Raw genomic sequence first — 13,896 nt, 5'->3', positions numbered from 1 at the left:
CAGCTCTGCCACTACAGAGCTGGTGCAATGCCACGGCGCTGCACACGAGAAAACGCGGTTTATTTTTAGGATTTGCCTAAACCACAGTCACTGCCTTTTTGTGCCCGAAACCTTCATTTTATTTGCATTATGATAGGGCACACACGATACAGTTAAAACACCATTAAAACAATTCTTATTTCCTTATATTTCCTTAATTTGACATATTAATGTATATAGATGACATAACAAACCGTAAGATCAGCACCATGTCTACAAAAAACGCCACGCTTGGAAATGTCCTGAATATATCATACAAATACAAGTGTCCTTTCGCTCGTCCCTATTGCAATACTACCGCCATTGCGTGGAGTTAAGCTTAGTGTGCAGCATAAGGCTGCCATATCTTCTGAGCTGAAAAAAAATGGGGTTGGTTCTAAAGAGAGAGATTTTGCAACGTTATCTAAAAATTTTGTTCAAATAAAAACAATGTTCTGTACACTCCATATTACAGGCATACATGAAACACACCCGAAAATTTCTTTATGCGACGGCGCCGAATGAGGAGCTCGTTTCTTTTTAAGTGCGCTGCGCTATTTGTCGCCATCCTGGGCTAAAATGTCCAACGTCAGCAAAGGCTAGAATGTGCTGTTACGGACAGTTATATTGCGATAGCTTTGTCTGTATCTTCAATAGTTTTGAAGGGCAATTGTCTTTCTTTTTCATTTTTGAACGCCATATGGAAACCTGCAGTTGAGGGCAGCGACGAAAGTCAATGGGATTAAATATGAGGTTTCAACGTCTCCTCTACATAAGTATATATACTTGGTTTGATTATAGGATGGTGGGTGCTGCTGTTTCCCACGTTATAGTGCTTATAAGCGAGTAGTATTTCTGCCGTGAGGTTCCGCATAAAGTCCAAAGGCAACAAGGTCGTCGCCGCGTGTCGTATGCTTTATGTGCAAGTGAAACGGTACGAAGGTGAGCCGGCGATCGCAGCTCAATTTCGCGCACGAAAGGGAGGCAAGCTAGAGCAACCGCGCTGTTTCGCGCAAGGCTCCAGGGGGGAGGGGAGTCAATTTGCTTCATATCTATTGGACACGTTCTAAGGTTGCAAACCTTGGAACGTGGCCAATAGATATGACGTCAATCCAATTTTCTCGGCCCACCGCAACTTGTCTATCGTGTACCTGTGATATACAGGGAACTTCAACAGGGTTGCAAAAAAAAAACGTTGATTGCGGCATTATACATGTGTCCCCTTTTGTGCCTTGTAACACTGGTATAGTTTATCAGATTGCACTTGGAAAGAGTGGCAGATGCACCAATATTAGACTAAAATAACACACACAATCACTTAACAACCCTAATGCTTCACATCTAGCGTCACATTGTTTCATTTGAGGTTGCAAACCTTTGTTCGAAGACACAAATGCCAAACCACATGGGAAATAATCGAAGCATTTTACATCAAAACATATAGGAGAGACTTGCGTTAGCCACGCATCATTCTCGGTTAGAATGCGAATTCCAGTATCTGCACAGCACGTATGTTAATCTCAAGTAGCGTCTTTTTGTTCTTTTCTTTTTTGGCTTCCCTACCTCTTGACAACTTCAGCTGATGTCTCTAGACCTTGTCGTGTTCATATGCTGCGATATTTGCAATCTCCTATATATATGTTGTTAGTTTCTATAAAAGTTCAGTTGAGAGTTAGCGCTCGTCCTGTCTGCTACTGGTCTCGGTCCGTGTCTCTTCGCGCTACAGATCATCTTAATGAAACTTTGTAACTCAAGAACTTCGTTTACATTTTTTTGCTATGGCCAGAGAAATATCTCAATGACGCTGTCCTTTGTTCCAATGTATTGCGTACGAGCAGCTGCCACCGGTCGTGTGTGAAAGTGAGCCAACCCAGCCCATCCAATAATTGTTCGGTTCATTATCTGTTAGGCATACGCGTAGCACACAGACATCTCTCATTCAGAAAAGTGGCGCACAGGTGTGAGGATAAATGTTCTTTAATACTCTCATGCAGTGGGTTGAACATGGTTACGTGTCATAATTGGCGCTCAAAAAACAGCGCGTGGTGTCGTAAATTCACCGCAATTACACTCTCAATAGTTTTGTCAAATGTACGAGGCCGAGGCAAATGAAAGTGAGCCAATGCCAGTATATGAAAAACGGGATACACTGACTAACGAGTTAAATGATTCCCGTCTCATAAAACTCCTTGGTTTGCTGCTTCACAATGTCTCAGACTGGCTCTTTCACGTAATTGTCCCGCACGAATCAGGTTCCCGTGAGCTGTTTATTCAATTGCCCCAAAATTTGGAAGTACTAAGGAGACAGGTCGGGGCTGTGTGGCAGATGTTGTAGCGTTTCCCACTTGAATTTTGCCAGTTTTGTGTTAACCACATCAGCGACGTGGGGACGGGAATTGTCATGGACGAAGGGGACCCCATTACTCAATTTTCCATGTCGTTCTTGATTGCGACACGCAGTGCATCCGGCGTTTCACAATACCGGAAACTATTGATAGTCTCTCCAGGCTTAGCAAATTTGATCAGTAATGGCCCCTGACCATTGAAAAAAAAAGTCAACAACGCCTTTCCGCCGGAAGCGACGGCCTTTGCTTTCTTTGGGTGTAGTGAATGTTTACACTGTACGCTTTGCCATCGTGTTTCAGGCTCGTAGTAGTGGCATCATGAATCGTCCCCGAACATCTCCGTCTTCTGTGGTGGTTCTAAATGTTGGGTCTCCATTGCGCACACAAAAGCCGATAACCGAGATATTCATGAAGTATGGTGTGAAACGAACCGCGACTGATGTTCACACGCTCTGCCAATTCATCGTTCCTAATTCTCAGTTCTTGTCTAATGAGCTCATCAACCTTTGCAGTTGTATTGGGGGTTATTGCGCGGAGACTTTGGCCGGTCCTGCATCGTCTTTGCAACTTTCACGTCCTTAACGAGCGGTTTGCTCCAACGCTTCACAGTGGATAATAAAATGTAATGTTCAACGTAAAAGGCAGCCATACCATTACTAATTTCTTTTTGGGAAATGCCTTCAGCTGCCAAATACCTCAAGACACCACACTGTTCAACTTTTGAGCGTCCATTATGATTCGTAACCATGTTGAACCCACTGTATGAGAGTATTAAAGAACATTTATCCTCACACCTGTGTTTTACTTTTGTAAATGAGAGATGCCTGTGTTCTACGCGTATGCCTAACAGATAATGAACCGAACAATTATTGCATAGGGTGGGTTGGCTTACTTTCATTTGACTCGCCCTCGTGCATTAGAAACGCGAAAGTGTAGTTTGATAAAGGGCAAGATAGTGCCACTGGAAACAAAGTTCACTGCACATATAGACTAACCTCGAAGCAAGAAAATTGAACACACATATTAGTCTCCAATAAATATGGTATCTAAGAAAAAGTCACTGTATATAACGCGTCAAACAAGGCAAATAACCATGTGAAACCGCAGATCACAGAATCCTAAGCCCCCCCCCCCCCCCTCCCACCTCTTACGTTTTCACTCGCACGTACAGCATGCGGCGTGCGTTCGCGATGTTATCGCCCTTCGGCTTTATACGGAACGTGAGGGAGATGGTGACGACAGGAATGCGCCTGGAATGCCCAACTAGTTGCTATCGCCCTAATATAGTAAGAGTATCCGGCAAATGAGGCGTCACGTAGCCCATTACTTTCCGCAAAAGAAGTAACAAAATCGAACTTTCACCATGCGATAGTTCGCTGAGCCGCAACAATTTCTTTTCTTTTGTGGGGTGGGGGCACCGAAATGAAAGAACGCGAAGGAAAGCATGTTGTCCACAATCGAATGCCTACTTTGGACACCCACCGAAGGAATATCGAAGAGAACGTGAGATGCATGGCCCACAGAGAAGCATACGCATACTGCTCAGTATTCTCTACCGGCGAGACAAGACTTTCCACGAGACGTTGCGCTTAAGCTACACGTTACAATCCGTCGAGTCCCCACAGGAATCGCGACGAGTGACCATTCCTTTTTTTTTCTCGTCTGCTAGCCAGAAAGCGTCCACAACATTGCCAGGCGAAGATCCACTCGGACAGAGAAAAACGAACAAGCACCAAAGGGGGCCGCGCGATGGTCGGGGCAACACGAGAAAAACGCATGCGCTCTAGCTGACTCTGGCAACCCTCGCGTAGCGAGAACCAAATTAAACAGGCTCAATGTGTCCTCGCGAATAACAGTTACCTTTGCTAGCTTCAGTGTCTTCACATGGATACCTTGAAGCAAGTGAAAAATACGTTGATGTTCATTTCTGTGAAATGACACCGCAAATTAACCACCACAACACTTCGCCTCATCAAACCTCGCTGCGTGGTTAGCCAAGCCTGATATTGTGTTGATTTGGCCACAGGCCCAGAAAGTTCCGAAATTTAAAATTTAAAGCATGACTTTGGAAATGTCAATTCACCCTTTAAAATAACGTTATACCCATCAAGTTTCGGTATTTAAATCCATGCCAGGTGCCGCGACGAACCCGCTCGCAATCGTAATGCCCTCAAAACTTTGTGCTTGGATGGGGCTCCTTGCTTTGTGACTGCCGGTGCATGCTGTCCACAATCGAATGGCTACTTTGGACTTGGCTTTCCAGCTGAGCTGCTGAAAATTGTAAATGCACGAAATGCAGCCAGAGGTCGCAATGATCGCGCATAAAAAACATTCCAGAAAAAATCCAGAACGATTTGCGGCGACGGAGACTGCTAGGGTGGACGGTTCATGGCGGTGCGAAAATTTCGGGGAGGGGGTGAAGCCCCATAAGCCACCTTCTCCACTCCTGGCTACGCGCCTTCTGTAGACGTTCGAACGTATCCAAGATATTTCCTTGTGGCGGGGGCAGCCGTGGGTGGCAGCCTTAACTTTGCGATCAATCCGAGGAGCAGCACTGGTCCTTATGGTTTTGGTCATATGGCATTTGTTCCAGGCAGTAATGCCGACGATTGTTTTACAGCTTTGTTTAAAGGTTCCCTTCTCTAATAATAATAATATTTGGGGTTTTACGTGCCAAAACCACTTTCTGATTATGAGGCACGCCGTAGTGGAGGACTCCGGAAATTTTGACCACCTGGGGTTCTTTAACGTGCACCTAAATCTAAGCACACGGGTGTTTTCGCATTTCGCCCCCATCGAAATGCGGCCGCCGTGGCCGGGATTCGATCCCGCGACCTCGTGCTCAGCAGCCCAACACCATAGCCACTGAGCAACCACGGCGGGTACCCTTCTCTAAGGTATTTCCACTGTAAGCATCGTATTTCGAGCGGGAAATTTCGCACAGAGGCTTTTCTGTAGCCGCTGTTCGAGACCAGACTATTGGCTTGGTCGAAGATATCGCTCTAGTTGGCGTAATTATGACTGCTATGCTCCAAAAATAGAGTATATGCAGCCAGAGGTCGCAATGATCGCGCATAAAAAACATTCCAGAAAAAATCTAGAACGATTTGCGGCGACGGAGACTGCTAGGGTGGACGGTTCATGGCGGTGCGAAAGTTTCGGGGACTGAGTGAAGCCCCATAAGCCACCTTCCCCACTCCTGGCTACGCGCCTTCTGTAGACGTTCGAACGTATCCAAGATATTTCCTTGTGGCGGGGGCAGCCATGGGTGGCAGCCTTAACTTTGCGATCAATCCGAGGAGCAGCACTAGTCCTCATGGTTTTGGTCATATGGCATTTGTTCCAGGCAGTAATGCCGACGATTGTTTTACAGCTTTGTTTAAAGGTTCCCTTCTCTAAGGTATTTCCACTGTAAGCATCGTATTTCGAGCGGGAAATTTCGCATATAGGCTTTTCTGTAGCCGCTGTTCGAGACCAGACTATTTGCTTGGTCGAAGATGTCGCTCTAGTTGGCGTAATTATGACTGCTATGCTCCAAAAATAGAGTATCACCAGCTTCTGTGCGTCGCACCACACTGCAGGCTTTGCTAGCGCTTGCATGTGCATTAACCAAAAGGGGGTGAGCCTTGTGCACCAGACACCGGCAGACGTCAGATAGCGTAACCAGATTATCTTTTCACGCTTACTTCACGTCACTTTCCAGCTGAGATGCTGAAAATTGTAAATTGTTATTAGCCGCATAATATAACTAATATATTATATCAGGAAAAATAAATGATTTAGTCCTCGCACTTGATCTGATACTTGGGCTCAAGTTTTAGAAATGTTTGGTGGTCTTCGCAACCACGCACGATATGTCATCGTGTTTTGCTTCAATAAGTATGCATGTGGGCCAACATAAAGCTAATGTGTAGTATAGAAAGAGAAAGCGTTGCTGTTATCTATGGTCTACCCATGAGAGCGGGCAGACAAATTCACCCTCATGCGCGGTGCAGCCTGGGCAGATGGAACGCCGGCAATGCAAGAGGGTGACGTGCCTCAACATAGCACACACAGAGAGACAGACGATGCAAGCCACCTCATGTAACGTACATTATCCAATCAGTCTAAAACATCAGTACGACGTAGTGGAGCCAAAAAAAGAAATAGCGTGCCCTTCCCCGTTTAGAGGTTTATGAAAAATTTATCTGTACAAAAATAGTAATCTTTTCTGATGCTTTCTCATCCGACAGATACCAGGAACCGATCTCGGAACGCAGTTACCATTTATGTTAGAGTTTGTTCTTGCTCGACAATTTAGTGCTGAGAGTACCATACACTTTATCAATTATCAGTATCAATTAAATGCTGAGAGTATGCCATCATACGCTTTCACATGACTTCATTTCACATCACATGGGGCAGTCATTGATTTGCGGGCGAATTCTTTATCCGGTCATCTGACGGTGGGGCATTAATTCGGGCAATAAGTCCCTGTTATGTCCTCCTACGTAGCAACCACATTTTTAACTGTCGCGCAAAACGCATGGCTTCACTGCACAGATACACGCCAAGCCGTAGGCGGCTGTTTCACGACCTACATGACACGCATGTCATGACCGATCATTTATGTTTTTAGTGCACTCTTGCCGATTTTGGTACCTACCAGAGATAATTTATTTGAAAGAAAGCAGAGAGGTTGGCCTGAGTTAACGCGCTCTAGCCCGCTACTCTGCACAGGGGAAGGGGGAGCGGGGACATAAAGGTGTGGCGAGGGATAAAGATGACATAAATAGGAATGCGCAACGGTCAAAGCAAGTTCGACAGTAAGAAATCTCATCCATGAAGGCCACGAAGCTAGTGTGTGGGCCTCCCCTGCGTGAGCAGCACAAGCGCCAAACAAAAGCTTTACAGCATGTAGACAGTTGGGATAAGCGGCTCCACGACGGCGAGCACCTGCAGGGCACTTTTAGTGGCCAGATTCTGGAAACCACCGAGAATCAGGCGCGTTGACTCTACCAGGTGCTTCAATGTTTTCTCAACGCCTTCTCATTGTGCCCAGGCTAACCAACCAACCATGATGAGAGCACCCAGACCTACGCGGCTTTTTCATGACCTGCGTGGCACAAATTTCATAATATTCATGTCATGACCGATTATGTGTATTCGTAATACACTTTTGCCATACTGTGCCAATTTTGGTACATACCAAGTTAACTAAACGTCCATGAGAGCAAAAGGCGTAGGCGGCCAGATAGACACAGATACAGACAGTCTGGCAGACAGACAGACAGACAGACAGGCAGACAGACAGACAGACAGACAGACAGACAGACAGACACAGATATATCCGACTGTACTCTCTGTGTGTCTAAGCCCTACCAATACGCGCAGGACAGCGGCAGTCTATCTATCTATCTATCTATCTATCTATCTATCTATCTATCTATCTATCTATCTATCTATCTATCTATCTATCTATCTATCTATCTATCTATCTATCTATCTATCTATCTATCTATCTATCTATCTATCTATCTATCTATCTATCTATCTATCTATCTATCTATCTATCTATCTATCTATCTATCTATCTATCTATCTATCTATCTATCTATCTATCTATCTATCTATCTATCTATCTATCTATCTATCTATCTATCTATCTATCTATCTATCTATCTATCTATCTATCTATCTATCTATCTATCTATCTATCTATCTATCTATCTATCTATCTATCTATCTATCTATCTATCTATCTATCTATCTATCTATCTATCTATCTATCTATCTATGTTGGCGTATAGGGAGGAGAATCGGGGTCATTCGAGTGTAATAATCTACCTCTCTTTTCATTGGGGAAAATGTTGGCGTATAGGGGGAGAATTGGGGGGATTCGAGTGTAATAATTCTCTCGTCTCACCGCAACGCTTGAATGAAATTGTCTTTTTTACTTTTGTGCAATCGATTTATCAGTCAAATATTTAAGAAACGGGGGAGGGGGACAACCTGAAGCATCGCATGTGGACTACATTTATGAAAATCTTGCAGGAAGGATACTCTGTTTCGCCAAAGTGCACAATGACCTGGACAGCCTCAAGAAACTATGCTCTCAACTAGTGCTCATTGTCAAATTTGAGCCAACTGAAGTGAGAGGAAAAGGTAAGTACTTCGTGCAAAATCCAGCTGTAACGTCTCGTTCTGTTTTGCTGGAACAGCATATGCTAGAATATGGCAAATTAGCGCTACAAAACGCCCTAATCTCACGTCAGCCTATTTGCGTCTGGTCTTGCGGTTTAGTCGGTGCTGTTACTCTTATACTCTGTTACTCTGTTAATCTAATACAGTCAATAGAGCGCTCCAGTCGATGCAAATAGTTTTTCTCGAACCAACAGGAAAGGGGCGAATAGCGAAAAACTACGGGAAGCAGCCGCTGAAGAAGCTGCGGAGAGAATGGAAGCGTTTTGTGTTGATAATCTTGGAATGTGGTGGTATAGACTGGAGTATATATGCGCAATTTCTGCGCTTTACAGGCCCGAATTCGTCCATGTTGTCAGTCGAAAAAAAAAAAAAACGTGCTGATGCGAAACAATCCGTAACATGTGTCCCAGCCAACATATAATATTTGGGGTTTTACGTGCGAAAACCACTTTCTGATTATGAGGCACGCCGTAGTGGAGGACTCCGGAAATTTTGACCACCTGGGGTTCTTTAACGTGCACCTAAATCTAAGCACACGGGTGTTTTCGCATTTCGCCCCCATCGAAATGCGGCCGCCGTGGCCGGGATTCGATCCCGCGACCTCGTGCTCAGCAGCCCAACACCCAGCCAACATGCGTAACATCCGTAACAACCAACTGAACACAAAGGTAAAAGTAAGCACCGTGTACAAAAGCCAGCTGTAGCGTCTGGCTCTGTTTTGCTGGAACAGAATATGCTGGAACACGGCAAATTAGTCCTATAAAGCCATACAGTTTTCGACGACGCAGTAGAACCAAGATGGCGGATATATGGGCGCCCTAATGTCGTGTCACCCCATTTTCCTCTCGTCTTGCGGTTCAGTGGATGCTGTTATACTAACGGGAAAGGGGGCGAATAGCAAAGAACCACGGGAAGCCAGCTACTAATGAAGCCACGTAGAGGAGAAAATGGAAGCGTTTTGGGGGGGGGGGGGGTGTTGATAAACATGGAATGGAGAGTATAGACTTGGTAATTTCTGCGCTCTACAGCCCCGAATCTGTTCATGTTGTCAGTAAAAAAAAAGAAAAAAAATCCCTTACGCCGGTACGAAACGATCCTTAACAGTCCCCCCTCCATCCCGCCTGTACTGTCTGTGTGTTTAAGCACTACTAAATACGCCCACGACAGTGGCAGCTCTTATCTACTACGGCGAGTTAGAGTGTGTTAGCCTGCACCAGTCATGGTTATATCATTGTATCAGAACGTCGTTTCTACCTCGGGCGTCACAAAGTGCTGAATAGAAGTGAAAGCCATTGTGGGTAGGACTCTGAATGAGTTCGCACTATAGGTTGCAGTGACAATTCACACTTTGGATCGTGGGCGCAGCTTTGTATATATGCTAGCTTTACCACGATAGATTTGTGGTAGCTATGTGGATAGGTTGTTGCCTTAAGATAAACAACACAGAACTACACCTCTGAACTAAACAACATAGGAGCTATCACTTCTTTACTTGTACGAGATAGGTTGGTTGATGCTCAACCACGTCTATATCGTGAATATGGACCTAAAGGGTGCAAGTGTTTCAAAAAGCGATGTATAGTCAACAGTACGAAAGGTGTGCGCATTCTTGCGACGCCTTAACATTATTACTGCTCGCGTTCCCTAATTTACATGTGCCTGCACCGTATATCTTACAATATTTCTCGATGAACATGCAGTTCGCTGTACTCGATTAGAGTACGACTCTATCCCGAAATAATATCTATAGCCGTTTTTACCGCATGTATTTATTGTATTTAGAATTAGCGTAAGGCTTTAAACTGATGGACTGATATGCTAATTATGCTGACCTTCGTTTTTGTTTTATGTGTTTATTGTTTCGGGATAGGATGAGATGCTACACGCCACCTCATAAGTGGAATGTAATCTGAGCTCTTAAAGTATCTAGAAAAGATAATATTGCTAATTCTCTAGCCTTAATCGTCCTCAAATGCGTATGTGCGATAACTTTTCGCAATTAACATAGATCCACTCAATCACATCAATATCGGTGAATCTGCGCGCGCAAAGGTGGCCTCAAGTGCCCGCATCGTCGCCCCCATTTATTATGCCGTGCCATTATTCTCTTATTCAGGAGATGAGGTGTCCCTGACACCAATAAAAAAGTCTTTTGGTCAAAAGCTCGTTATTGGAACAAAGATGGAAGAGAACCAGGAGCTCAGTTTTTACGAAGGCGTAGTCAAGAACAGAAAGTGGAACCTGACTGCTTCACATGCACTAACGGAAGTTTATTTGAAAAAGGAAACTGCGCAGAAATTGAAGGTGAGCTCAATAACACGCTAATCACTTTGAGTGTCAATTTGTATTGCCCGTTCATAACAGTAGAGTTACACTGTGGTGAAGTATTAAATGCATGGAAATAATAGGCGTGACATAGAACATTTATTCGAAGCGTTCTGTACCTGCAGAGCAACAGCGCTTCTATTCAGAGGCGAAGGGAAAAACCATACAAAGATGGCTTGAAGGACTCCTTGGCCCCCATACTGGCAAATACAACAGCAGAGGCACGCACATTTTGTTCACATGTTCGTACACTTCCACAAAACCATCAAATTAAACACAGCATTGCCATACACTTTGACAAAACCGTAAAATTAAACAGATACTGTTATACTGTTATACTGTTATACGTAAGGCATCATGCGTTAACATAGGCCAATTCAGCGTCGAATGCGAGCGCAACATTTTATAACAACGTACGCGTACTAGTAGTGGCATTAAAACAATCTAAATTAATCCAAATCGTAAACAGCTCTAGTGATCAATGTTAGGCTAGAAAGAACGTGTACAGGTATTTTACTTCGCGAATATCGACTTGTTTTTGTTTAAACTCATTTGGCAGATGTGGAAGTTTGTTTTGAAGCATTTGCCGACAATGGCCAGTGCGACAATACGGAAGATTCTGTTGTTCTTGTTATATAAGACTTCCTTCGAATGGAGATTTACTAAACCCATGAAGAGAGAATTCTGGCAGTCATAGTTAAGGCGATGTTCACGCAACAATTTATACTGTATGTGTATTGTGCTCTAATTATTTGAATCTTTTTAAAGGGCTCTACAGTAAAACGCCGGAGGGGTACATTCTCAATTATTCTCCAACCTCTGTTTCGCATTAGTATTAGCCGCGATAAATTCGACTGTGTAGTAATCCCACAGACCAAATGACAATAGTTTAGATACGAAGCGCACAGGCATTATAGATCTACAATGTTATTGACTTCGGAATTCAGTAGCGGTTTCGGTTCAGGATTCCCGTTATCGCACCTAACTTTTGTAATATAGTATTGATATGCTCATCCCACTGCAGTGATTCTGAAAAATAAATACCAAGTACTTTAATTGAGCTAACGAGCTCTATCTCTGAGCAGCAAAAAACTAGGGTACCTACTAATGAAACCTGCCTACCTATACAATGAAACATCACAGCCTTTGTTTTTTTGTACTTATTTTTAATTGCTTAATAGCTGCACACTTGCTTAATTCCTCTACAATGGCATTACCTTTATGAAAGGGATCGGTGTCTGATCAGAACGAAACAAATATGCTAGTGTCGTCAGCATGAATTGTATATATATATATATATATATATATAATATAAGAGATATAGATATGTATAATATGAGATGAAAAATCCATCAACAGAAGTAGCTCTTCTCGACCAGACAGAATACATATTGGAGAAACTTGAAAAAAAAATTTCTTCTTGGAGTTTTTGTTGATTGTACGGTAGCCTTTGATAACATAAATCGCAAAATTTTATTTGACAGATTAAGTCACTGTGGCATTTGTGGGATTCCTCTCATGCTACTGAAGAGTTATCTTTCGGTAAGGTGTCACTTGGTGTCAAACTTCATATCATAGACAGGAAGGCCATCCGCGCTTGCCCCTGAGCAAGTAAAGGGCTGAATGACATTCTTACTGTGCTGTATCCTCCGCTAGCTCATTGAGAGTCTGCGGTGATATATAATACGGAGAAAAAAGGGAGTTAACTGGGGGGCCCAATTTCAACTAATTATAACAAGGCATCAAACAGACACCAAGGACAACATAGGCGAAAGTACTTACTGACTGAATTGAAAGAAATGATAAATTGAAATAAAAGTGGGGGAAAAACAACTTGCCCCTGGTAGGGAACGGTCCACTTCCGGTTTTATTGTGTTACTACTAGAACTAAACCTAGTAATGTTAGCCAGCACCACCCCTCACAAGGCTTGGCGGCGGATATGGAACATTGGTTCTGCCGCAGGCGTCACGAGTACGTGACTTTTTAGGGTGCATGCAACTAGTCAATAAACCTACACATGCTACCTGAACGTATCAATGTTGACGGATTCGATACCCTCGTTATGTAATGAACAAGAAGGGAGTAACCAAGGGGTCCGATTTTCATTAGCCATTAGAAGCAAACAAAGACGCCAAGGTCAACACTGGAAATCGCTTGTACTTACTAAACAAATTGAAGATATGATAAAATAATGGAAACGAAAGTGGTAAAGCATCGCACACGTGGATAATTCCCCACCTACGGCCAGTTGTTCTTTTCCTCAACTTTCACCGGCTACGAGTAAAGCTCGGTGTGACGCTCCGTAGTGCTGCGCAGAACTGGCTATGCGGCGACGACGGCTGCGATATTGCGCCAGACTGGCGCGCGTCGTTACTATGGAAACAAAGCACTGAATGAGTGCAGGTCTGCGTTCGGCGAGCTGCCGCTCGCGATCTCCAGATTAGCGAGGCAGGCGCGCCACACTTCGCTCCGTTTGAAACGTGCCGCACGAGACAGATTGTCCGCGCCAGCCAATATGTCGCAAAATGAATGCCCGTACAGAGCTGTGCCGAAATTTCTAATTAGGGAGTGTCATATGCTCGATGAACTTGTTGGAAGATCACCGCAGCTTAGTAAATTTCGCAACACCTTCGTTTGGCGGAGAGGGCCAGGGTGTCAGGAGACGGCTATAATATCTATATAGTATTTATTATTATTAATAATAATAATTAATAATAATAATAATAATAATAATAATAATAATAATAATAATAATAATAATAATAATAATAATAATAATAATAATAATAATAATAATAATAATAATAATAATAAATATTTAAGTTCGTGGAATATGTAGGTGAGTTTAAAAAATGTGTGCATTGGAACAACGACGATAGTTGTGTGCTTACATTATTACGTTCTTCCTGCCATCCCATGCAGCATTGTTCCGCACCGTGCTGGAGTTGTGTGGTGGCTATAGGCTTAGGGCAGTGCAGATGTATCTATTATCAAATATTGTGGTATACCTTGTCCAAATAAAAG

General features: G+C 43.6%; 1 protein-coding gene across 1 annotated transcript in view; it reads left to right on the top strand.

Moving 5' to 3' along the window:
• The window catches only part of LOC142592761 (uncharacterized), a 205,765-nt gene that overhangs the window by 51,236 nt on the left and 140,633 nt on the right, over window positions 1-13,896 (top strand). Inside the window, exons 8-9 of the mRNA XM_075704421.1 lie at window positions 8,397-8,507; window positions 10,663-10,850. Of these exons, the coding sequence (XP_075560536.1) occupies window positions 8,397-8,507; window positions 10,663-10,850 (299 nt within the window). The remainder of the gene's footprint in view (window positions 1-8,396; window positions 8,508-10,662; window positions 10,851-13,896) is intronic.

This window comes from Dermacentor variabilis, chromosome 9, assembly GCF_050947875.1.
Source record: "Dermacentor variabilis isolate Ectoservices chromosome 9, ASM5094787v1, whole genome shotgun sequence".
Taxonomy (NCBI): Eukaryota; Metazoa; Arthropoda; class Arachnida; order Ixodida; family Ixodidae; genus Dermacentor; species Dermacentor variabilis.
Note: the sequence above shows the minus strand (reverse complement) of the source record. Positions and strands in the feature narration are given on the sequence as shown.